The following is a 26980-nucleotide window of genomic DNA, read 5'->3' on the forward strand; positions in this document are numbered from 1 at the left end:
ACTCTCGCTTCTGCGTCAGAAGGTTGTGGGCTTGAGTCCCACTCCAGGGACTTGAGCACCTAAAGTTCGGCTGACACTCCAGTGCAGTACTGAGGGAGTGCTGCACTGTCAGAGGTGCTGTCTTTCAGATGAGAAATTAAACTGAGGGCCCATTTGCTCTCTCGGGTGGACGTAAAAGATCCCATGGCACTATTTCGAAGAAGAGCAGGGGAGTTATTCCCGGTGTCCTGGCCAATATTTAACCCTCAATCAACACAACAAAAAAAACAGATTATCTGGTCATTATCACACTGCTGTTTGTGGGAGCTTGCTGTGCATAAGAACATAAGAATTAGGAACAGGAGTAGGCCATCTAGCCCCTCGAGCCTGCTCCGCCATTCAACAAGATCATGGCTGATCTGGCCGTGGACTCAGCTCCACTTACCCGCCCCGCTCCCCATAACCCTTAATTCACTTATTGGTTAAAAATCTATCTATCTGTGACTTGAATACATTCAATGAGCTAGCCTCAACTGCTTCCTTGGGCAGAGAATTCCACAGATTCACAACCCTCTGGGAGAAGAAATTCCTTCTCAACTCGGTTTTAAATAGGCTCCCCCGTATTTTGAGGCTGTGTCCCCTAGTTCTAGTCTCCCCTACAAGTGGAAACAACCTCTCTGCCTCTATCTTGTCTATCCCTTTCATTATTTTAAATGTTTCTATAAGATCACCCCTCATCCTTCTGAACTCCAACGAGTAAAGACCCAGTCTACTCAATCTATCATCATAAGATAACCCCCTCATCTCCGGAATCAGCCTAGTGAATTGTCTCTGTACCCCCTCCAAAGCTAGTATATCTTTCCTTAAGTAGGGTGACCAAAACTGCACGCAGTACTCCAGGTGCAGCCTCACTAATACCCTATACAGTTGCAGAAGGACCTCCCTGCTTTTGTACTCCATCCCTCTCGCAATGAAGGCCAACATTCCATTCGCCTTCCTGATTACCTGCTGCACCTGCAAACTAACTTTTTGGAATTCATGCACAAGGACCCCCAGGTCCCTCTGCACTGCAGCATGTTGTAATTTCTCCCCATTCAAATAATATTCCCTTTTACTGTTTTTTTTCCCAAGCTGGATGACCTCACACTTTCCGACATTGTATTCCATCTGCCAAACCTTAGCCCATTCGCTTAACCTATCTAAATCTCATTGCAGCCTCTCTGTGTCCTCTACACAACCCGCTTTCCCACTAATCTTTGTGTCATCTGCAAATTTTGTTACACTACACTCTGTCCCCTCTTCCAGGTCATCCATGTATATTGTAAACAGTTGTGGTCCCAGCACCGATCCCTGTGGCACACCACTAACCACCGATTTCCAACCCGAAAAGGACCCATTTATCCCGACTCTCTGCTTTCTGTTAGCCAGCCAATTCTCTATCCATGCTAATACATTTCCACTACTCCGTGTACCTTTATCTTCTGCAGTAACCTTTTGTGTGGCACCTTATCGAATGCCTTTTGGAAATCTAAATACACCATATCCATCGGTACACCTCTATCCATCATGCTCGTTATATCCTCAAAGAATTCCAGTAAATTAGTTAAACATGATTTCCCCTTCATGAATCCATGCTGCGTCTGCTTGATTGCACTATTCCTATCTAGATGTCCCGCTATTTCTTCCTTAATGATAGTTTCAAGCATTTTCCCCACTACAGATGTTAAACTAACCGGCCTATAGTTACCTGCCTTTTGTCTGCCCCCTTTTTTAAACAGAGGCGTTACATTAGCTGCTTTCCAATCCGCTGGTACCTCCCCAGAGTCCAGAGAATTTTGGTAGATTATAACGAATGCATCTGCTATAACTTTCGCCATCTCTTTTAATACCCTGGGATGCATTTCATCAGGACCAGGGGACTTGTCTACCTTGAGTCCTATTAGCCTGTCCAGCACTACCCCCTTAGTGATAGTAATTGTCTCAAGGTCCTCCCTTCCCACATTCCTGTGACCAGCAATTTCTGGCATGGTTTTTGTGTCTTCCACTGTGAAGACCGAAGCAAAATAATTGTTTAAAGTCTCAGCCATTTCCACATTTCCCATTATTAAACCCCCCTTCTCATCTTCTAAGGGACCAACATTTACTTTAGTCACTCTTTTCCGTTTTATATATCTGTAAAAGCTTTTACTATCCGTTTTTATGTTTTGCGCAAGTTTACCTTTGTAATCTATCTTTCCTTTCTTTATTGCTTTCTTAGTCATTCTTTGCTGTCGTTTAAAATTCTCCCAATCTTCTATTTTCCCACTAACCTTGGTCACCTTATACGCATTGGTTTTTAATTTGCCCAAATTGGCTGCCATGTTTCCCACATTACAACAGTGACTACACTCCAATAGTACTTCATTGGCTGTAAAGCATTTTGAGACGTCCGGTGGTTGTGAAAGGCGCTATATAAATCCAAATCTTTCTTTTCTTTATTCTCAAGGCCAGATACAGCAAGGGATTGAATTTTCCTCTCAGCTGTTTCATTACATTTTGGTAAGCAGTGATATCCAGTTCACTGCGCAATAACGTATAATACCTGTACATGGTTATTGCATAGATCTCATTTTATTATTTCACAACCACAAGTAGAGTATGGATTCCAGCAACCCATCACAACACATCACATTCCTCACCCACTCTTCGTGGATTGAAGTAGAAATCTGCCTAATTTGTTTAGGATTACGTCGCAGGCACAGAAAGCTCGGAGATTAATTCCATTTCATTATCCCCTCAAGGTCATGGAAAAGAAAGTGAATCACTCCAGCGGCATTATATGGATATAATCTAATGTTTTTCATTAAATGCACGCGCTTCCAATTTCACTATCTGTTGCCCTTGATATTACAGGTCCCGACAACCCCTCTAGCCCCCGCTTCCCAAATCCTGTTAGACAGCAGATACTTTACAAGTCAGTCACAATCTCAGACTTACCTGTACCTCAACAGTCTCCACAGGTACAAACCTGACGTGGGTTTGAACACATAACACTGTGGGCAAAACTTACCCAGACCTCCTCCTGCAACTGAGCAGTGGTTTGTGGATTAAACAGGTACAATTCAATAAATATTTTACCCAATTAAAAATTAGCACTACTGACACTCAGAGATAAGAATATAAGAATTAAGAGCAGGAGTCGACCATTCGGCCCCTCGAGCCTGCTCCGCCATTCAATGAGATCATGGCTGATCTTCTACCTCAACTCCACTTTCCTGCACTATCCCCATATCCCTTGATTCCCTTAATATCCAAAAATCTATCGATCTCTGTCTTGAATATACTCAATGACTCAGCCTCCACAGCTCTCCAGGGTAGAGAATTCCAAAGATTCTCCACCCTCAGAGAGAAGAAATTTCTCCTCATCTCAGTCCTAAATGGCCGACCCCTTATTCTGAGATTGAGACCACTGGTTCTAGACTTCCTAGCCAGGGGGGAAACATCCTCCCTGCATTTGTCCTGTCGAGCCCTGTTTCAATGAGATCACCTCTCATTCTTCTAAGCTCAAGAGAATATAGGCCCATTCTACTCAATCTTGAGGAAGGTTTGCTAGATTTGATGGAAATCACAAAAATACTGTGAATACTGCAACATTGAGAAAACAATTTCCTCCCTTTGCCAAAGTTTTACTGTTTTCCCCTTATCAGAATCATTCAGCCTCCACCGTGAGCACAGAGCACCCCAGTGCAAAGGATGCCAGTGTACCAGCAGTGTGCTAGGTTCATTCGCTGCCTCCGAGTTGCATTTAAATGATGCATCTACCCAATAACACAGCTGGAGTAGCAAGGCAGCAATTCAACCGTCCAATGCCCACATGGGACGACACCGAAGGAGACCGCACTAATGCAATTGCTTCATGGGTTATTTGCTTAAGAATTCATAGCAACACATTGCTATTAAGAACAAAGGTTTAACAATCACACTACACATTACCAGTTCATCCACCAGGCTCACAACTGCATACCTCATCGTGGATGACATACACCCAACTGACTGGGGTTTTATTGAGTCTTGTGGACATCACATGACTGGCTAAGCCATTCACAATGCAACAGCTCTACAACTATTTTAAAGTAAGGTTAATACAAGAGCCCCCTTAATAAAGGGCACCAGAATCAACAAATTAACAAGTAAAACTTTTTGAAACTACGGTCAAATTAAAATTTGGTTGCCAGGGGTGATGATGCACTCCAGTCCCTCCGGCGTCTACCTCTCGCGGAAGGCCGCGAGCACACCGCTGGACACCGTGTGCTCCATCTCCAGGGACACCCTGGCGCAATGCAACAGCTCTACAAACCTGTGAGCATACCAACAGGTACATACATTACAGCCATCTTTAAATTCAAGGAATGAAATCGGAGAGCTCTGCACTGTGTCCCTCCTCCCCAGTACTCCTGACACCGATGCCATGCAGTGCTCCTTGCCTCTTCCCAGACTTCAAGGGTTAAGTTACCAGGAGGGATTGTGCAAATTAGGGATGTTTTCCCTAGAAATTAGAAGGTGAAGGGGTGATCTGATCAAAGTTTTCAGGATATTAAAGGGAACAGATTGGGTAGATAGAGAGAAGCTATTCCCGCTGGTTGGGGAGTCTAGGACTAGGGGGGCATAGTCTAAATATTAGAGCCAGACCTTTCAGGAGTGAAATTAGGAAACACTTCTACACACAAAGGGTGGTAGAAGTTTGGAACTCTCTTCTGTAAACAGCTATTGATACTCGATCAATTATTCCTTTTAAATCGGAGATTGATAGCCTTTTATTAAAAAAAGACATTAAGGGATATGGGGCAAAGGCGGGTATATGGAGTTAGGTCACAGATCAGCCACGATCTCATTGAATGGCGGAACAGGCTCGAGGGGCCGAATGGCCTCTTCCTGTTCCTTCCCTCTCCCTCCCCATGTCAGGAAAGTGCTTGCAGCGTAACAGGTACCCAACTGGCCTTCACCGGTTGTTGGTAATACAACCCTGGGGCTCCCAGTGTGTGGTGAGAGACAAAGAGGGAGCACTTGCAAACTCTGCCAATGAGCGGCCCTTGTATTATTGGTGAAGTCAGCGCATTTGTGCACCAGTGCATGTAGCACCCGAGTGCAGTAATGGTGCAGCACTCAGCCGCAGTAGGTGCTGCTACATCAAGTGGGGGTATGGTCGTGTGTTGGTCATGTTACTAGACTAGTTATTCAGAGCCCTGGTCTAATAATCTGGAGAACGCGAGCTCAAAATCCACCATGGCAAATTGAGGATTTGATTTTTTTTAAATCTGGAATTAAACAGCTGGTACCAATAAAAGTGACCATGAAACTATAGGATTGTTGTTAAAAACCCAACCGGTTCACTAATGTCCTTTAGGGAAGGAAATCGGCCGTCCTTACCCAGTCTGGCCTATATGTCACTCCGGACCCACAGCAACGTAACTTCCCTGTGAAGTGGGCATGACCCTCAGTCGACTCAGGGCAGCTGGGGATGGGACAATAAATGCCAGCCTGCCCAGCGATGCCAAAGAAAAGAAAAAGAAGGGGCAACAAAACTTGTCTGGACTGTTCCACAACTTGCCCATCAGCAAGACCATGTGTTTACGTGGACAGAATACTGCGGCTACAGAGCTGGCATCTGCTGGCTAAATCTGGTCAAAAATTATTTTAACTAAGTATGTTCCAACCAGCAGCCAACAGTGGGAATTAACCCGATTCGCCACACAGGCCACAGCCTGGGGGAAAAAAATATACATCAACAAGCTCACTTCAAAACATAGTGGACCGTACTGGAGCAAAATCGCAGACCTCGGGACACAGCAGGAGACACAGTGTGCCATCAATGCCCTGTCAGCTCCCCTGCTACATAATGGAGGTGGAGAATGAGAGATAAGGCAGAGTTTTTTTTAAATTTAACGTCTGCATTCAACATTACAACTAATTCAAACCATTTCGGCGAAGATATTAGTCGGGAATTTTTGCACGGGGCACATCGAAATGCAGCCGTTATCACAACACTGTTCAGGCCCCAGAAACTGCTTTGCCTGGCACCATTTTCCTTTCAGCTTGCCTTGTTGCCACAATTCACGCAGCCAATCCAGTTTCAATATGAAATACATTCTGCACTCACCTCCTCGCTGCCCTGAGGTCCAGTGGCCTGTTCCAGTCACAAGTGCAGAAAGACAAACAAAAAAAGAGAGAGATAAATATTAGTATTTTTCTTCTTGAACCCGTTTTTGACTTTTCTGGAATTAACGAAAATGTTGTGAATTTTGCTCATTTTAATCATCGATGTAATGTATTTGCTTCATGGGTTCTGTGTTTAAGAATTCACAGCAACACATTGCTATTAAGAACTAGTTGGTTTATTAACAAATATTTAACAATAACGCAACACATTACCAGTTCATCCACTAGGCTCACAACTGCATACCTCATCATGGATGACCAAGACCCAACTGACTGGGGTTTTATTGAGTCTTGTGAACATCACGTGACTGGCTCAGCCACTCACAATGCAACAGCTCTACAACTATTTTGAGTTGTATCAGTAATCAGGTGCCTTCTGATTAAAGGGGGGGGGTCACACTCCAAAAACTGTTCAAGTGTCCCCTCGTTTTTTGAGGGCACTAAAAACACAAATTATACACGTGCCCCTGGCTAAAGGGGGGGTGGGGGGGAATTAAAACCGACAAACTTAAACAAATTAAACGTTGGACAAGGTTCAAATTAAAATTTGGTTGCCGGGGGTGATGATGCGCTCCAGTCCCTCCGGCGCCCACCTCTGGCGGAAGGCCATGAGCGTACCGGTGGGCACCGCGTGCTCCATCTCCAGGGACACCCTGGCTCGGATGTAACCGCGGAAGAGAGGCAGGCAGTTGGGCTGAACGACCCCCTCGACCACCCGCTGCCTGGACCGGCTGATGGCCCCCTTGGCCATGCCCAGGAGCAGTCCTTCGAGGAGGCCCTCGGACCTCAACAGCTCCACAAACCTGTGAGCATACTCACAGGTGCATAGATTACAATTGTGATTTCATTCAAATAGAATAACTCCCCAGGAGCTCTTAAAGCAGATTTTTCTGCAACACAGTAATTTAGCATGTCATTCTTTAAAATATTTTAGATTTAATTACCCAACCCCCAGCCCCTCACCACCCCATTTCATTAAGCATAAAGTATTAAAAGCCCATCTGCCAATAAACACATTTAGTTAGGTTCTTTAAAACAGCTTATCGATGAGGGACTGCTGGCAACGCAACGGGTACAATTCCTGCTGCCAATGCACTACAGCACGATGGGAAGTAGTTATGTCCCTGCAATTCTCCGCAAAAGTCCCTCGTCCCAGTCAAATAGTCAGGAGGAGGTCAGTCTTGCACACCTCATGGCAATGGGTTACAGCTCACTGGCAAATCTTCATGAGCAACTCAGCTGCCAGGAAGTGGTGTGTGGGACTCAAATAAGAGAACACTTAAATGATAAGTGAAGTGGAGAAATAAGTTTTAATATGTAGCAAATAAAATAGAAAGTAAACCTGGTACCAACAATTGTGTTTGAAGCGGGAGTAGCCTTTTAGATATTCAAAAAACAGTGGCCTTATAAGTTACGGAGACCACAATCTCAACTATCTCTGAGACATTAGATCGAGTGACCAACAGAGAGATTTGTAATTCATCCCCTTTCTATTATCTTATACAATACAGTGAAATCTCTTTATACTACTGTTATGTTTTCGGTACTACCTCACAAACACACAGCTTTTAAAATGGATGATAACTTCAGGAGCCAATCAGGTGACCTGACCTGTTTATTCTTGCAAACAGCAACGGTTGCAATGCTACAGTAGTTCACTGGGTGGAGCTATATATATTGCAACTACAGGTTGGACCTCTGTGGTCCGGCACCCTAGGGAGCTGACCGGTGCCGAACCGGAGAATTTTCCGAACCACGGGAGGTCAGTATATGACGGTACCGATACATCCGACATATGAATACGCCTAGTCTAGGCTTACCGGTACCTGTAGAGTGCTGCTCACTGCTCTCCCGGACTAACTTTAACATTCTTTTGTTTGTATCTGTCCGCTTGTGTTTTGCTCTTTGGGCACTTTTCTTTATAAAAGTGACTGCTGATAATAGCAGAGAACCTGTCTGTTAATGAGGCCCACTGTCTCCAGACATAAAATGGCACGATCACTGAAACACCTCGGGATGGACAGGCGTGGGAGAAGATGGCCGAAAGCGGCAGCTCCGCAAACTAATGCCGAAGCACGGATGTTTCCAGACCAGAGAGTCCTGGACCAGAGAGGTTCAACCTGTACTCCATATTGAAAGCTATCTATCCTGTAAAATACTGTAAGGGGCACATGACTTTCTGGGGTGTTACAGAATGGTGCATGCAGACAGAATGCAATAGCATTGTTTCCTTAGATGGCCCCTTTCCCCTCTCCAAGAAAGTCCTCCGAATTACAAAATGGTGTCCATACCGCTGGGTTAAGGCCAGTTGAGTGCAGCATTTCTTGAGCATCTTTATGGGCGAGCGATCATTTCTGTGGTATATGGGCGAGATGCCGAAAGTAATACTCGGCGATAATCTGGGCGGTATTCGGGCATTGGTTTCCATTATAAACAGTCTTCTGGGCAGTGCACGAGTGATGACGTCAGAATTCAAAAAAAAAAAAATGTGGGCGGATGGTTCAGCTAATCCTCGACGTTAACTGTATGCCGAAAGTTACCACGGCGATAAGTAGGCAATAATTGGGCATTAGTTCCCATTTATAATCAAATATGACCGTTAAACTCAATCTCGGCGGTTAAATGGGCGGTAACTGGGCGATCCCAATGGAAAGTCTAGCCCACGGTCTTTTTTAGCCCCACCATTCTCACTGACTTCTCTGGAAGACACTCCTCAATCTACTTTGCACAGCGAGTTGTGAATATATCTAACTGACTACCCGGGGGTGAGACCGTGTGAGTGGATGATGCTGGCAAATTCAAAAAGTTGCAGGTAATGTGACTGAGGGGTACGACAGATAGTATGATGAATGGCAATTTACAAAGTTTAATCTGGTCAGCTACACTGGTAAGGTCTCTTCTGGTTCTGTCTCATCATCATAGACAGTCCCTCGAACGAGGGTGACTTGCTTCCACAAGAGTTCACAGATGTTTCAATGAGGGACCCGATGTTCCAGTCCCTGAGCTCCAATCGAGGGGGTGGAAGATGCCTGTGCGTGGGTTTTTTTTAACGTGTGGTGGCCGTTGCACACCAGCCACCACACGGGCTTGACAGAGCTTGGCCTTTATCCAGTGGCAAGGGTTAACCAGGACGACTGGAGACCAGCTCTGCTGAACGGACCTTGTGCACACACATAGGCAGCAATCAAACAACAGGCACGTCTGAAGCTGTTTACAGCCCCATTCTGAAAGGCCAAATCAAGTCACTTCTCTGGTCTATTACTATCTTCTAATCAGCATTTTACAGCCAGGCTGAAATAAAGACACCTGATGGTATACAACAGTAAAACACCGCGGACGCTGGAATCTGAAATAAAAACAGAAAATGCTGGAAATACTCAGCGGGTCAGGCAGCATCTGTGGAGAGAGAAACAGAGTTAACGTTTCAGGTCTGTGACCCTTCGTCAGAACTGGAAACAGTTAAGAGATGTAGCGGGTTTTTAAGCAAGTGTAGGAGCGGGGAAAGTGGGGAGGGGAGGAAGGGACAAAAGGGGAAGGTCTGTGATAGGATGGAAGGCAGGAGAGATTAAGAGACAAACGAGATGATGGTGCGAGGCAAAAGGAGATGGTAATGGGAAACAATAGATGAGTCTAGGTAGGGTGCAAATGGAGATGGCAGAGTCATCAACAGCTGCCGTGAGAAAGAGGAAAAAAAACTGATGGTATAATGTCTTTTTTCTCTCCCGATTGATGTGTCAGGAACATAATGTCCTAAAATGTATCTCTCAGTTTTTCTAATTTTACTGCAACCTCTGTGAAATTGATCTAAAAATGCCTTCACAAGATGTTTTCAACTCCAGTGTAACAACTCTCAACATTTCTCCCCAATTGCACTCTTCCACTTGTCACAGCACCTTTTAACTGAGGTGTTAAATTTAATATCAAATGCTTCTTTCTGCAAAACTCTCAAATGTTTTGCAAAAACTTCAAGAACTCTCCAGCACAAAGGACAGCGCCAAGCTCACGGCAAAGTGCTATAGGCACGTGTAACAAGCATTACCTGAAAGTCGCTATGGCCATCATCCCTGTTGTGTATGCAATAACTGTTAGACTGAGTACTGTTTAACTCCAAGAGGTATGACCTTGGCTCTGCTTTACTAAGGCCCAAAGTGACTAATATACAAAATGGCTGGCCTTTTATACTTGGGCTGCACACACGTGCGTGCAGCCCAATGGCCTCCAACATGGACGCCATCTAGTGGCTAGTGATGCCAGAAGTACACGCATGACAATCCCCAAGGCATGCAGTATGTGAGCGTTACCAGTCATTTAGCGAATGCTGAAGAGCCCTCACGTGAGTGTCGGCTGTAGCTCAATGACATATAACTGAAAGGTTGCAGCAAAGAGCAAGTTCTTTCTGCCAGTGTCTGCATCCCCCATAGCTTTCCTAGAATCCATTTATATACCCTAAAGCTTAGATCCTCCTCACTGACAAAAACCCACTGCTCTCCCAATACTAGCTATCAATTAACAATTTTAAAAGTTAACATTTTTTGGTAAATTTTTGTTATCTAGTCTCAGGACCAAGCACTCCGAAGTTAAGTGTAGAATAGCCAGATTTGCTGCAAAGCTCCCTCGAGCCTGCCTCAGTTATGCGCATTAAAGTCTACTTCAAACGAGCACCCCACCCCTCTCCATTGCACCTTAATGTCAATTTTTCTGTTTCCCATTTTCTAATTTCTTTAAGCAATAGTCAATTTAGTGTAAAACTTTTGGGCAGTGCGTTAACGGTCTGTTCAAATCGTTGAACCTGCCCAAACTCATTTCACAGCAAGAGAGCAGACTTTCGTTCAAGCAGTATGTTTTTCAAACACAGGGATCTTTCTCTTCAGCAAGCCTTTCTTTTATTTCACTTGACGCACGTTTCCAGAATGCTCGAAAACTGCTGTAGAATGAGGTTGCATATAAGAACATCTCTGCCGTACATTCAATAACCCATTCCTGCCATGACAGCTTATTAAGATCACAGCGCAACATATTCTAATGCGAACGTATATCCATGTACGACTTGTTGCCAACCCTCACCTTGAACAGGTGTTGCTCGAGGCCGCTGGTTAACCCCACCCACCTCCATGGCACGAACCTGGTATTGCAGTACTTCCAGGAACGGTGCAGTGGCTCTCGGCCTTTTGGCTAAGAGCATTGGCGCAGAGTGATCCTTGATGTGTGCAAGGTGACCTTTGGCGTTTGTGATTTGACAAAGAATTGGAAAGATTGGCTACGAATAAAGGGGTCCCCACTGCACACTTTAGCACAGAATTATTATTTTTCTTTCCGCGCAGTATGGGATGGTACTCGTTATTCCACGAGCGTTGGACATCACAGGAGGAGGGCCAGCAGAAGGAGGAAGTGGTTGCCCTTGATGTCAGGTGGCACACAAAGGCATACCCTCGCGTCCCATTTTTATGCAACAAAACCAGCCCACCATACCAGGAACAGCTACCTGGAAATTGCAGAGGAGATGCGCCCAAGGTTGTCACGGAGGTTTGTAATCCTCTTGAGGAAGCCTCCAGAGAAGAGCCATCATCTTTATGGAACAATTAGTGGCCAAAGTCACCTTGGCCATCAATTGTTGTGTCAGATCCTTCCAGGCAAGCGCTGGCAACATCTGCAGAGTTGGCTAGTTTGTTATCCACAGATCTATCAGGGCAATCATTACAGAATTATAATGTCAACGCTTTCTGTATTGAACAACAGGATCAATGTGATAGGGCAGGGCATGTCTACAAAACATTGCCCAGGATCTCGGGGGTCAGCATTTGCGCCCATGTTGCCATTTCAGGCCCCTGCTAACCATGCTGTGCCGTAACCCGAAACAAAAAGGGGATTTTATTCTCTCAATGTCAACGTGGTATGCAACCACCAACACACAATCATGCCTCCTCCTCTGGAATCCCTCACAATACTTTCATCTTAAGGCGTTTTCCTGTTCCATCTTTGCTTGAAGGGGGATGGAACAGTGGTAGAATGGTTCCCAAGAGACTAAGGCTACCTGCTGTAGTCATAGCTGGAGACACCTCTGTGACAACTATAGCAGGAGCAAAGAGCAGAGGCAACAAAGTTCCGGTTCTAGAATCAAATATACCAGAGGGATTTTGAAGCAGCCAGGTGGTGGGGAGATGTTACCTTCCAGTACAAGCCCTTCCACCCTAACCATGCCTTCAAGAATAATTAGGGTCTGGTGCTTGATCCTTAACCATGTCCTGCATATCGCTGAAGTCATGGAAGACCAAGAGGGTGAACATTAAAATGAGAAGTTAGCAATGCAGCAAGAATAACTGGTGCATCAGACATTAATTCAAGATACAGAAGAACATAAGAACATAAGAATTAGGAGCAGGAGTAGGCCATTTGGCCCCTCGAGCCTGCTCCGCCATTCAACAAGATCATGGCTGATCTGTAATACTATTTATGTGTTATTATAGAATATATTTAATATATAAATCATATGTTAATATATAATATATTATATTAATATATTATAGTATAAGTTCACTGTAGTAATTTATTATAAATTTATGCATTTGATATATATGCACCGCTCTAACCCCGCCCACCTGAATATGGCTCAGGGAGGGAAAATCACCCGCCCGCGGCGGCCGATCGATTTTTGCCGATCGGCCGCCCAAACCCCGCGGTAGCCGTCCCTTTGGGGACGGTGACTTTCGGCCCCTATATATTTGCAGGGCTACAAGGAAAGAACAGTGGGGTGGGACTAATTGCATCGCTCTTTCAAACAGCCGACACAGTCACGGTGGGCTGAATGGTCTCCTTCTGTGCTGTACAATTCTAAGAATGGAAATTCTAGCCACATGGCAACCTCGATCAGACAGTATACTGGTGCTTTATGGACAAGGGAAATACTTCTGCTTGGTGAGAACGAAAGATCAACACTCTCAAATATCATGTGCATCTTGTTCTACCGTGTGATCTTAATGTAACATATGAAGAGTGGGGTTAATCACATTGGGGGCGGGGGCGGAGGGGGATCTAATTAATAGGAAGCCTTGCCCTTCTTCACTTCATAAGAACATAAGAGATAGCAGGAGTAGGCCATTTGGGCCTGCTCCGCCATGTAATAAGATCATGGCTGAAATGATCTTGGCCTCAACTCCACTTTCTTGCCTGTTCCCCATAATCCCTTATCCCCTAGTAATGTATGCACCTGTGAGTATACTCACAGGTTTGTAGAACTGTTGATCTGCGCGGAGGGGTTTCCTGTACAGGCTGCGCCTGCACAATCTCAACCTTGCCATCCTCGTCTACGCGGGAGTCCTCCCACTATTCATCGGGGACTTGGCCTGGAGGGTGGTGCACGGAGCAGTCCCGTGCAACAAATTTTTGAGCCGGTTCACGGGCTCCCAGGCCGCCTGCAATTTCTGCGGTCTGGAAAAGTCCGTGTTCCACGTTTTTATCGAATGTACGAGGTTGCAGCCCCTGTTCCATTATTTAAAGGGGCTGCTCCTCAATTTCTGGTTGCACTTCAGTCCCACACTCCTGATCTTTGGGCACCCCTGTGCGGAGGGGAGTGGGTAGGTCCGAGGGCCTCCTCGTAGGACTGCTCCTGGGCACGGCCAAGGGTGCCATCAGCCGGTCCAGGCAGCGGGCGGTCGAGGGGGTCGTTCAGCCTGACTGCCTGCCTCTCTTCTGCACCTACATCCGGGCCAGGGTGTCCCTGGAGATGGAGCATGCGGTGTCCACCGGTACGCTCGCTGCCTTCGGCGAGAGGTGGGCACCGGAGGGACTGGAGTGCATCGTTACCCCCGGCAACCAAATTTTAATTTGATTTTATGTTTTAAAATGTAATTTGTTATTGCCGGATTTTTAGTGTCCCCCTCCCCTTTTATAGGGGGCACTTGTAAAATATGTAATTTTAATGCCCTAAAAAAAAACACAAAAAAAACCCCTACAAAAATACAAAAAAAAACAACAAAAAAAAGGGGCCTTTGGAAATGTTTGGAGTGTCCCCCAGATCGGGGGGCACTTGATCTAATGTATTTTGTTTACTCTAAAAGAGTTGTAGAACTGTTGATCTGCGCGGAGGGGTTTCCTGTACGGGCTGCTCCTGCACACTCTCCACCTTGCCATCCTCATCTGCCGTCCGGACACGCCATGGCGCACCATCTTGCCGTCCGGAGGAGGCAGGGGTCCCCGATGAAGGGCACTCTACACGGGAGTCCTCCCATTATTCATCGGGGACTTGGCCTGGAGGGTGGTGCACGGAGCAGTCCCGTGCAACAAATTTTTAAGCCAGTTCACGGGCTCCCAGGCCGCCTGCAATTTCTGCGATCTGGAAAAGTCCGTGTTCCACGTTTTTATCGAATGTACGAGGTTGCAGCCCCTGTTCCATTATTTAAAGGGGCTGCTCCTCAATTTCTGGTTGCACTTCAGTCCCACACTCCTGATCTTTGGGCACCCTGTGCGGAGGGGAGCGGGTAGGTCCGAGGGCCTCCTCGTTGGACTGCTCCTGGGCACGGCCAAGGGTGCCATCAGCCGGTCCAGGCAGCGAGGGGGTCGTTCAGCCTGACTGCCTGCCTCTCTTCCGCGCTTACATCCGAGCCAGGGTGTCCTTGGAGATGGAGCACGTGGTGTCCACCGGTACGCTCGCGGCCATCCGCGAGAGGTGGGCGCCGGAGGGACTGGAGTGCATTATCACCCCCGGCAACCAAATTTTAATTTGATTTTACATGTTTTAAAGTTTAATTTGTTTTAATTGCCGGGGTTTTAGTGTCCCCCTCCCCTTTTATAGGGGGCACTTGTAAAATATGTAATTTTAATGCCCCCCAAAAATTTAAAAAACCCAAAATAACCCAAAAAAAACAAACAAAAAAAAAAGAAAAAAGAGGGCAGTTAAAAGTGTCTGGAGTGTCCCCCCAGATCAGGGGGTGGGGGGGCACTTGATCTAATGTTTATTTTGTTCCTCCCTCCCCCAAAAGAGGTGTAGAACTGTTGAGCTGTGAGTGGCTTAGCCAGTCACGTGATGTTCACAAGACTCAATAAAACCCCGGCCAGTTGGGTTCGGGAGATCCACGATTAGGCAGGTGGTTGTGAGCCTGGTGGATGAACTGGTAATGTGTCGTGTGATTGTTAGACCGTTACTAATAAACCAACTCGTTCTTAATAGCAATGTGTTGTTCTGAATTCTTAAGCAAAGAACCCATGAAGCAAATACATTACACCCCTGTAGTTCAAAAATCTGTCTATCTCAGCCTTGAATATATTCAATGATCCAGCTTCCACAGCTCTCTGGGGTAGAAAATTCTGAAGGTTTACGACCCTCAGAGAAGAAATTCCTCCTCATCTTCGTCAGACAGGAAGCAAAGAGTAGGAATAAACGGGTCCTTTTCAGAATGGCAGGCAGTGACTAGTGGGGTACCGCAAGGTTCAGTGCTGGGACCCCAGCTATTTACAATATACATTAATGATTTAGATGAAGGAATTCAATGTAATATCTCCAAGTTTGCAGATGACACTAAGCTGGGTGGCAGTGTGAGTTGTGAGGAGGATGCTAAGAGGCTGCAGGGTGACTTGAACAGGTTAGGTGAGTGGGCAAATGCATGGCAGATGCAGTATAATGTGGATAAATGTGAGGTTATCCACTTTGGTGGTAAAAACAGGAAGGCAGAATATTATCTGAATGGTGACAGATTAGGAAAAGGGGAGGTGCAACGAGACCTGGGTGTCATGGTACATTAGTCATTGAAAATTTACATGCAGGTACAGCAGGCGGTGAAGAAGGCAAATGGCATGTTGGCCTTCATAGCGAGAGGATTTGAGTATAGGAGCAGGGAGGTCTTACTGCAGTTGTACAGGGCCTTGGTGAGGCCACACCTTGAATATTGTGTACAGTTTTGGTCTCCTAATCTGAGGAAGGACATTCTTGCTATTGAGGGAGTGCAGCAAAGGTTCACCAGACTGATTCCTGGGATGGCAGGACTGACATATGAAGAAAGACTGGATCGACTAAGCTTATATTCAATGGAATTTAGAAGAATGAGAGGGGATCTCATAGAAACATATAAAATTCTGACAGGATTGGACAGGATAGATGCAGGAAGAATGTTCCCGATGTTGGGGAAGTCCAGAACCAGGGGTCACAGTCTAAGGATAAGGGGTAAGCCATTTGGGACCGGGATGAGGAGAAACTTCTTCACTCAGAGAATTGTGAACTTGTGGAATTCTCTACCACAGAAAGTTGTTGAGGCCAGTTCGTTAAAGGGATCAAGGGGTATGGAGAGAAAGCAGGAATGGGGTACTGACGTTGCATGATCAGCCACGATCATATTGAATGGTGGTGCAGGCTGAAGGGCCGAATAGCCTACTTCTGCACCTATTTTCTATGTTTCTATGTTTCTATGTTAAATGGGCGACCCCTTATTCTGAAACTATGCCCCCAAGTTCTAGATTACCCCATGAGGGGAAACATCCTCTCAGCATCTACCCTGTCAAGCCCCCTCAGAATCTTATATGTTTCAATGAGATCACCTCTCATTCTTCCAAACTCCAATGAGTATAGACCCAACCTGCTCAACCTTTCCTCACAAGACAATCCTTTCATCTCAGGAATTAACCTAGTGAACCTTCTCTGAACACCCTGCAATGCAAGTATATCCCTCCTTAAATAGGGAAACCAAAACTGTACACAGTACTCCAGGTGTGGACTCAGCAATGCCCTGTACAGTTGTAGCAAGACTTCCCTACCTTTATACTCCATCCCCCTTGCAATAAAGGCCAACATTCCATTTGCATCTTAATAACTTGCTGTACCTGCATGCTAACATTTTGTGTTTCCTGTACAAGATCCCCCAGATCCCTCTGTACCATGGCATTTGTGTCTCTCTATTTAAATAATATTCTGCTTTTCTATTCTTCCCACCAAAGTGGATAACCTCACATTTTCCCACATTATACTCCATCTGCCAATTTTTTGCTCTCTCACTTAACCTATCTATATCCCTTTGCAGACTCTGTCCTCCTCGCAACTTGCTTTCCCACCTATCTTTGTATCGTCAGTGTCAGATCAGGCTAGATTTACGCGACAGTTTCTCGGCTTCAGTACGAAGCAAAATAGCTTTGCTCCCCCCCCCACCACACCCCCCCTACCCACACCCCTGCTATTGTGTAAACACAACGCATGGCAGATGCAAGAGTAGCAAGGCAGACCAATGATGATTTGGGCATTTATAATGGGCAGGTTTAAAATTCTATTACACATAGCGCAACAAAGAAATCTGTACCCCGTTACAATCCAGAGACTGGGGAAAGAGACATTTTTTTATTCGTTCCTGGGATGTGGGCATCACTGACAAGGCCAGCATTTATTGCCCATCCCTAATTGAGAAGGTGGTGGTGAGCCGCCTTCTTGAACCGCTGCAGTCCTTGAGGTGAAGGTGCTCCCAAAGTGCTGTTAGGGCAGGAGTACTAGGATTATGACCCAGTGACGATGAAGGAACGCCGATATATTTCCAAGTTAGCATGCTGTGTGACTTGGAGGGGAACTTGCAGGTGATGGTGTTCCCATGCGCCTGCTGCCCTTGTCCTTCTAGGGGGTAGAGGTCGCGGGTTTGGGAGGTGCTGTCGAAGAAGCCTTGGCGAGTTGCTGCAGTGCATCTTGAGAAAGAGAACAAGCAGATTCAATAGTAACATTCAACAGGAGAATTGGACTTGAAGTAAAAAAAAATGAAAGGAGTAAGGAGAAAGAGCGGGGGCGTGGGATTAATTAGATAGCTCTACCAAAGAACTGGTACAGACACGATGGGCCGAATGGTGTCCTTCATGCTGTATCATTCTATGGTCTATTGAAAAGCAAAGAGCTGTAATCAGAGCCATCCAGGACCTGTGCTGGATCAGAGTTTTACAAATGCCAACTATGTCATCAATTTGTATACCTTCAGTATGTAACAGCAATCTGGATTATTGTTGCTATTTATAGAAATTGTCTTCAACAGCAGGATCAAAATCTGGACACACGAAACCCATTGTCACAATCACTGTGGTTTAAAGCTATCTTGTTGTACTGTAACAGAAACTGAACTAGAAACACCGAAATAAAAAGAAAAATACTGTTGAAAATCTATCAAAAACACACGGATCATTCAACTTCTGTAAAAAGAACAGACAAGCTCGTGTTTTGGGTATTTGGGACCCTTTGTCAGAACTGAAAGACAAGCAAGCTTTTGGATAGAATCGAGGCCATTCGACTCGAAGGGCCGAATGGCCGACTAATGCTCCAATTTCCTATGTTTCTATGTTTCTAAGCTTTCGGACAGAATCGGGGAAGGGTGAAATAATCGGTACTGCAATGGGAGAGAGGAAGTTAATGGGTTGAGAAACCTGCCAACTGCTTAATAGAGTGCCAGATGATATCAAAGCTCATTTTAACGAGGCAATGGAAAGGCATTGAAATAATGTGGAAATAGTTAAGAGGGTGAAGACACGGGAGAGGATCAAACAAAGCTGTCAAGATAATTGGTCTTTGCGGAGAAAGAGAAAGAGAGAAAAAGAGGAGAGAGAGAAGGAGAGAGAGAGGGAGAGAGGGAGAGGGAGAGAGAAAGAGAGGGAGAAAGAGAGGGTGGGAAAGAGGGAGGGAGAGAGGGAGGGAAAGAAGGAGGGAAAAAGGTTGAGAAAGAGGGTGAGAATGAGGGCGAGAACGAGGGCAAGAACGAGGACGCGAAAGAGGGAGGGAATGAGGAGAGAAAGAGAGAAAGAAGGCGAGAAAGAGAGGGAGGGAAGAGGGAGGGAACGGAGAAGAGAAAGAGGGCAAGAAAGAGGGTGAGAAATAATGAGAGAAAGAGAGAAAGAAAGAGTGAACAAAAGAAAATACCTGCAGCTGCAATTCTGAAATGAAAAGCATGCAAGGAACACAAGGGTCTTTTAGCCGCAGAAGAGATAATAAACAGGGAAACACCCAGGCACAGACCAACCCCGCCAGGACTGTGTACCCAAAATGTCAACCTATCTCCTATCTAATCTCCCGAAATGCTGATAGGCCCACTCCACACCAAAACCACCCTCCACTGTGAAGAAAATTGGGAGGTTGGGGGTGGGGTGGAGGGGATATGGCTACAGTCTGACGTTACTAAAACCACTGTTGAAACCAGAGAGTTGCAGAGGCCGCAGGGAGAAAGTTGAGACACTCGGAGTAATGGTGCAACTTTGCCCTCTTGGGAATCTTTCATCAGAAATTCCGGGGTGGCTCCCCTCTATTTTCCAGCCACTAACATGGTCACTCATGCGCAACTTGAATTCCCAAAATGCGCTCCCAACAGGCACGTATCCACACCACACGCATGAAGTCAGAAAATGGCAGCTACTATTCTTCAAGCTTGCGCTGAGTCTGGTTAGAATAGCGCAGGGTTACTAAGATGGCGAGGTCACCGTGAGAATAGGAAGGGCAGTTCAAGTGGTGAGGCACAGGGAAGTCAAGGTCACGTTATCATTATCCAGGCACGCGCCGTCCACAATTTTCCAACTAGTGATGGGTGCAGAACTGAGAGTATCTGTAAAGAAGTCTATGAAGTATCTAGCATCTGGATCAAGAGAGCTCAGTCAAGAATGGGTGGGCCAAACAAGAAATGATTTATTAATAGTCAGAACATTATGGGTAGTGTACACCCAAATCACCGATACAAGGTGCTGGATGGCAGCTAGAACTTGTCAAGTTTCTCCTCGTATTCAATCCTTCCCTGCACCCAGCTGCCTGCCTGTACAACTAATGTAGTCACTGAAGATGCATTTACGGGTTACCTAAACACTAGCTGTCTACACAAAAGAACAATCTGCAGAGTGTTCTTTGGAAATGTAGAATGTTGCAGAATTACTGCATCAAACATTACTGGAGCACTGGACTGAACTAGGAAATCCAGTAAGAGATGCGTTTGTCAGTTTCAGTTGTGTTGTATAAGGAGCAGGGGATTCCCCAGACGGAGAAATTCCCTTTCTACAGCATTTAAACGCACCCCTTGGTGAATGTATAAAGAAGCTGAATTTTCAGCATCAGCGGAGAAGTCTATAGAGCAGGGGTGGGCAACTATTTGGGCTGGAGGGCCACTTAACATGTTTTGGTGAGCTGTTGAGGGCCGCCCACCAATGTTCCACCAATCGTGCAGTCCCGCGCAGGCCATCCCCTGCTCCTGCTGCTGGAAGAGATCCTGCGCATGCGCGGCTGCATAGCGGACGGCCATGTAACAAATTTAGAGGGACCACGCGCGAAAAAAATGAGAGAGAACACATTGCATAAACATAAACAGATAGTAGTCAGATAATATTTTACATACACAACATGCATTCGATATTGCTTAGAAAGGAGTCAAGTTGAAAGTGTTGTGGTATTTTCTGGTCTCTGTAAATGAGTGCTGTGAAATAGAACTGTACCCTCTTTAGAGCCTGTGTCGGCATCAATTCCCCACCTCAGTCATCCTTATGTCCCTCTGCAAAGATTACTAATGCCGGCTCAATTGATGCCAGATGAGAACTCCCCTGCCGTTGTACTCTGGATACCGAGAGAGGGAAGATGCAGTGTCGGTCACTTTCTTTGGTAAAAGAGTGCAAAATGTATAGGACATATTCAAGTACGCAGTGCATTCTGGGTATGGACGTCCGCCATTGGGGCCCAGAATCACAGGATGGGTCCTTTATGATCGGGCCAGGGAGAATCTCTTTTGCGAATTAATGGCATGGAAATCCCAGACCCCCCGGGTCCGTACGAAGTTTCTACAGATCCGGGAAGGCATCAGAAAAGTCCGTTTTCAGTGCGCAATGCGCATGCACTGAAAACTGGCTTTTCCGATCTGTCAAGTTTCTGGCTTGACAGATTTTGCGCATCTCGGGAGCGAGGACATTTGCACTTGCAAGATTGCGGGATTTACGCATATCTTGCCCAGCATATGCCCTCAAAACTCTTGTGCCTGATAAAAGCAGCCGCATAGCCTACTTTTACAGGCGTAAGAATTTAAAAACATATCAAAAACATGATTAAAATAAAATTTTTAAAAACATATTTATGTTAAAACCCTGTCCACTCAGGTCATTTTATTTTAAACCATAATTAAAACTTTTTAAAAAATCGGCAAATTGTTTTTCTTTAAAAAACATTTCTATCAACTTTAATTTCTATAGTGTACAGTGAGGTGTTTAAAATATTTTATGTGATGTTTGGATGTTTGGGGGTGTTTCTCATTCATAGTAATAGGAGTTTCGGACTTATGAAACTCCTGTTACTATGAATGAGAAAATACTTTACCATGATTGGGTGTCCAGGCCCACGTGACTCCTGCAGACGTCCCAACGTGAACGCGCTCCGTTGCGCAAGAAGAGGAGGCCTCGAATCCGCGATCTCCGGCGGGCATTCGACCAAAAGGTAGGTGCGCATCTTCTCTCCTATTTTTAGTCGAACGCCCACGGGAAGAAAAAACAGGGATTTCTGGGCCATTAATTTGAATGAAGTATTACTATGTTTTTTCCTTGGCTGCAGTTCGGGTCTGTCTGTGACCCATGAGAAGCGAAAGTGGAAAGACGATTGTGCAGCTCGAACTCCGGCTCGCGTTCTATTTCTGTCCCGTCCAGAGGGCCGGAATGACTTGGCCGGCCGGATATGGCCCGCGGGCTGTATTTTGCCCACTACTGCTATAGAGTACAGACCAATGGATCAAGAACAGTGGGGATGCTGAGGGCTAGCTCTATCTTGGAGAGCAAACAAAATCCCTAAATTCTGTGATCTTTGCCTTAGCTGTTGCGTCATAACAATAGAGGAACAGTTTTTAAAAAAAGGGCAAGATTGCAGGAGTTTGCTCAATACTAACATAACATTTATATTGCACCTTTAACATGGAAAAGTGTTCCAATGTGCTTCAGAGGTGAAAGGGGGAGCGGGGGTGGGGGCGGGGGGGAATGGATACCGAGCGAGTGACCAATAGCTTGGTCAGAGGTGGGTTGTAAAGGGAAGTGGCGAGGTAGTGGGGTTTAGGAAGGAAGTTCCAGAGCTGAAGGCATAGTTGCCAATAGTGGGGCAAAGGGAGAGGGGCCAGAGGGGGGGGGCCAGAGATAGAGGAGCGGAGAGCTTGGAGGGAGTTGTTGTGCAGGATGGGATACAGGCAGCAGAGCTCTGGATGAGTTGAAGTTTACGGAGGGTAGAGGATGGGAAACCAGCCAAGGAGAGCGATGGAATAGTCAAGTTTGGAGGTGAAAGGGGCGGGGGGGGAAGAGTGTTCAGCAGTTTATGGGGTGAAAGTAGAGGCAGAGGCAGGCGATGTTAGTTAATGAAGTGCTCGGTTAACTTCATTCCTAGTACATCCCTGGAAGTTTACTTCAAACAGAGTCTACTCTCATTAGAGACCTTGGGGTGGAAATTCGGTCCATTGCCGCCTATGTTCACGCCCCAGAGGTGTGGTAATGGCGGTGGTAATGATTTCCGGGTGTGTGGCCAGCTTCCAACGCCCCCCTGGGACATTTGGTGCCAGTTTTGCGGAGGTGCAGTGCAGTAACGCCCGGGAGAGTCGAGCCAGTGTGCAACACCCCCAGTTGCAACACCGTTCTGAAATTTGATTGCAGCAGGACCCATAGCGCACCATAGTGTGGAACTCCTACACGGCAAGCGAGCCCCAGGTGGACAGAGGAAACATTTGGGAAAATAGATTAAAGTGTAGGACGGTTGATGAACAGTGGTGTACATTTAAGGAGATATTTCACAACTCTCAAGAAAAATATATTCCAGTGAGGAGGAAAGGGTATAAGAGAAAAGATAGCCATCCATGGCTAACTAAAGAAATAAAGAACGGTCTCCAATTAAAAACAAGGGCATAGAAAGTGACCAAAACTAGTGGGAGGACAGAAGACTGGGAAGCTTTTAAAAGCCAGCAAAGAATGACTAAAAAAATGATTAAGAAAGGGAAGATAGACTATGAAAGTAAACTAGCACAAAATATAAAAACAGATAGCAAGAATTTCTATAGGTATATAAAAAGGAAAAGAATGGCTAAAGTAAATGTTGATCACTTAGAGGACGAGACCGGGGAATTAGTAATGGGGAACATGGAGATGGCAGAAACCCTCAACACATATTTTGTATCAGCCTTTACAGTCGAGGGCACTAACAATATTCCAACAGTGGATAGTCAAGGAGCTATGGGGGTGGGGGGGGGGAAGGAACTTAACACAATCACTAAGGAGGTGGTACTCAGTAAGATAATGGGACTAAAGGCAGATAAATCCCCTGGACCTGATGGCTTGCATCCTAGGGTCTTAAGAGAAGTAATGGCAGGGATAGTGGATGCATTGGTTGTAATTTACCAAAATTCCCTGGATTCTGGGGAGGTCCCAACAGATTGGAAAACTGCAAATGTAATGCCCCTATTTAAAAAAGGGGGCAGACAAAAAGCAGGAAATTATAGACCAGTTAGCCTAACATCTGTGGTTGGGAAAATGTTGGGAGTCCATTATTAAAGAAGCAGTAATAGGACATTTGGAAAAGCAAAATTGGGTCAGGCAGAGTCAGCATGGATTTATGAAGGGAAAGTCATGTTTGACAAATTTTCTGGAATTCTTTGAGGATGTAACAAACAGGGTGGATAAAGGGGAACCAGTGGATGTGGTATATTTGGACTTCCAGAAGATATTTGACAAGGTGCCACATAAAAGGTTACTGCACGAGATAAAAGTTCACGGGGTTGGGAGTAATATATGGGCATGGACAGATGATTGGCTAACTAACAGAAAACAGAGAGTCGGGATAAATGGTTCATTCTCTGGTTGGCAACCATTAACTAGTGGGGTGCCACAGGGATCAGTGCTGGGACCCCAACTATTTACAATCTATATTAACGACTTGGAAGAAAGCACCGAGTGTAACGTAGCCAAGTTTGCTGATGATACAAAGATGGGAGGAAAAGCAATGTGTGAGGAAGACACAAAAAATCTGCAAAAGGACATAGACAGGCTAAGTGAGTGGGCAAAAATTTGGCAGATGGAGTATAATGTTGGAAAGTGTGAGGTCATGCACTTTGGCAGAAAAAAAATCAAAGAGCAAGTTATTATTTAAATGGAGAAAAATTGCAAAGTGCTGCAGTACAGCGGGACCTGGGGGTACTTGTGCATGAAACACAAAAGGATAGTATGCAGGTACAGCAAATGATCAGGAAGGCCAATGGAATTTTGGCCTTTATTGCAAAGGGGATGGAGTATAAAAGCAGGGAAGTCTTGCTACAACTATACAGGGTATTGGTGAGGCCACACCTGGAATACTGCGTGCAGTTTTGGTTTCCATATTTACGAAAGGATATACTTGCTTTGGAGGCAGTTCAGAGAAAGTTGTCTAGGTTGGTTCTGGGGATGAGGGGGTTGACTTATGAGGAAAGGTTGAGTAGGTTGGGCCTCTACTCATTGGAATTCAAAAGAATGAGAGGTGATCTTATCAAAATGTATAAGATTATGAGGGGGCTTGACAAGGTGGATGCAGAGAGGATGTTTCCACTGATGGGGGAGACTAGAACTAGAGGGCATGATCTTAGAATAAGGGGCCACCCATTTAAAACTGAGGTGAGGAGAAATTTCTTCTCTCAGAGGATTGTAAATCTGTGGAATTCATTGCCTCAGAGAGCTGTGGAAGCTGGGACATTGAATAAATTTAAGACAGAAATAGATGGTTTCTTAAAAGATAAGGGGATAAGGGGTTATGGAGAGCAGGCAGGGAAGTGGAGCTGAGTCCATGATCAGATCAGCCATGATCTTACTGAATGCCGGAGCAGGCTCGAGGGTCCATATGTCCTACTCTTGTTCTTATTTCTTATGTTCTTATGTTCTTATGTTTCAAGAACACCCTCAAAGCCTCTTTGATAAAGTGCAACATCCCCACTGACACCTGGGAGTCCTGGCCAAAGACCGCCCTAAGTGGAGGAAGAGCATCTGGGAGGGCGCTGAGCACCTCGAGTCTCGTTGCCGAGAGCATGCAGAAAACAAGCGCAGGCAGTGGAAGGAGCATGCGGCAAACCAGACTCCCCACCCACCCTTTCCTTCAATAATTGTCTGTCCCACCTGTGACTGAGACTGTAATTCCCGTATTGGACTGTTCAGTCACCTGAGAACTCACTTTTAGAGTGGAAGCAAGTCTTCCTCGATTTCGAGGAACTGCCTATGACGATGATGATGCCCGAGTGGGACCGCCTGGGAAAGTGGGCGATCGGAGCTGTTCCGGCCGCGGTGAGGGACGGAATGTATACCTGAGGTAAGTGTGATTGTTTTTTTAAAAAAATTTTGCGATTTATGTTTATGTGCGGTGAGCAAGGTATTGGGCGCCAAGGCTGGCTCTAGCTCTGGATTTTCCATTGCTCAGCGGCCTAGCACCCTGAGGGGGGTGTGGAACGCCTCCCTTAGCGCTCCACCCCACACGCATGATAATGGCTGCAGACGCAAACCATTTCCCGGTGCAAATTTACCGCCCCGCCACCATTAGCGCCCCGATTAGCCTCCAACCCAATTCCCACACCACTCTTTTGAAACACGTAGCACCAAAAAAGCAAGGAGAAGAAAATTAGGTGCCTAGATCAAGGACATAGGTATAAATAATAGTCAGAGACGTTATGACAGATAGGAGCTTTTGAACTTATCACAAAGATACACCGAGTTAATACTATCGGCCTTGACGGTGAAAATAGAGTCATGAGTTCTGAACACTGATGAAACATTGCAGAATTTATCAAATGATAATTCAGCAAAGTTTAGCAAACATAAACAAAATTGCTTTCCGATGTACAGGCCGCAAGTATTTAATTGAGTCCAAAACTTGAAACAACCAACTGAACAAAAAGAATTTTTGAACTTTCAGAACAAGTCAGACAGACCACAGAGACATGGACAAGTTTAATAATGAAACCACACAGGCAAATTAAGCAGTAATGAGCAAGTACTGAATGGTGAATGAATAAGTTACATAATATTTCATGTAAACCCACAAAGTTCAGACCTTAAAAATAGAATAATGGATCCTTGGGAATAATTCCAAGGTTGAATCTAATCGCGGAGTTTAGATCATATCACCGACCATGGAAAGAAAACCTCAATTGGTTAATCCCTCTTCTCTGAAACCCACCATTTTACATGGGTCTTGAAATCAGTTTTGATTCTGAACAGTATTTACCGAGCATTTCCGTTTCAAACCAATATTATACTGATCGTGAAGCTCACAGAGACAAGTACAAATGAGGGAAACCATGCTAGCTCACCCTTCCACAGAATCTGACAATCCCCCCAGCACAATATCTAACTTCCTCTTAGATAACAGGTACATAAAAAGGAAAAGAGTTGCTAAAGTAAATGTAAATGTTGGTCCCCTGGAGGATGTGACTGGGGAATTAATAATGGAGAACAGGGAAATGGCAGAGACGTTGAATAAATATTTTGTATCGGTCTTCACGATAGAAGACACTAAAAACATCCCAATAGTGAATAATCAAAGGGCTATAGGGAGGGAGGAACTTAATACAATCACTATCACTAATGAAGTAGTACTAGGTAAAATAATGGGACTAAAGGCAAACAAGTCTCCTGGACCTGATGCCTTATATCCTAGGGTCTTAAGAGAAGTGGCTGCAGAGATAGTGGATGCATTGATTGTAATCTACCAAAATTCCCTGGATTCTGGGACTGTCCCAGCAGATTGGAAAACAGCAAATGTAACGCTCCTATTTAAAAAAGGAGGCAGACAAAAAGCAGGACACTATAGACCAGTTAGCCTAACATCTGTGGTTGGAAAAATGCTGGAGTCCATTATTAAGGA

General features: G+C 45.4%; 1 protein-coding gene across 3 annotated transcripts in view; it reads right to left on the reverse strand.

Annotated features, from left to right (window-relative positions):
• aatkb (apoptosis-associated tyrosine kinase b) overlaps positions 1 to 26980 on the reverse strand; it is a 497277-nt gene that overhangs the window by 409973 nt on the left and 60324 nt on the right. For 2 of the 3 annotated variants that reach the window (XM_070857819.1, XM_070857817.1), the window contains exon 2: positions 6116 to 6142. The exons of the other annotated variant lie outside the window; for it this stretch is intronic. In XM_070857819.1, coding sequence (XP_070713920.1) covers positions 6116 to 6142 — 27 coding nt within the window. The remainder of the gene's footprint in view (positions 1 to 6115; positions 6143 to 26980) is intronic. 3 annotated transcript variants of the gene reach the window in all.

This window comes from Pristiophorus japonicus, chromosome 16 (assembly GCF_044704955.1).
Source record: "Pristiophorus japonicus isolate sPriJap1 chromosome 16, sPriJap1.hap1, whole genome shotgun sequence".
Classification (NCBI taxonomy): domain Eukaryota; kingdom Metazoa; phylum Chordata; class Chondrichthyes; family Pristiophoridae; genus Pristiophorus; species Pristiophorus japonicus.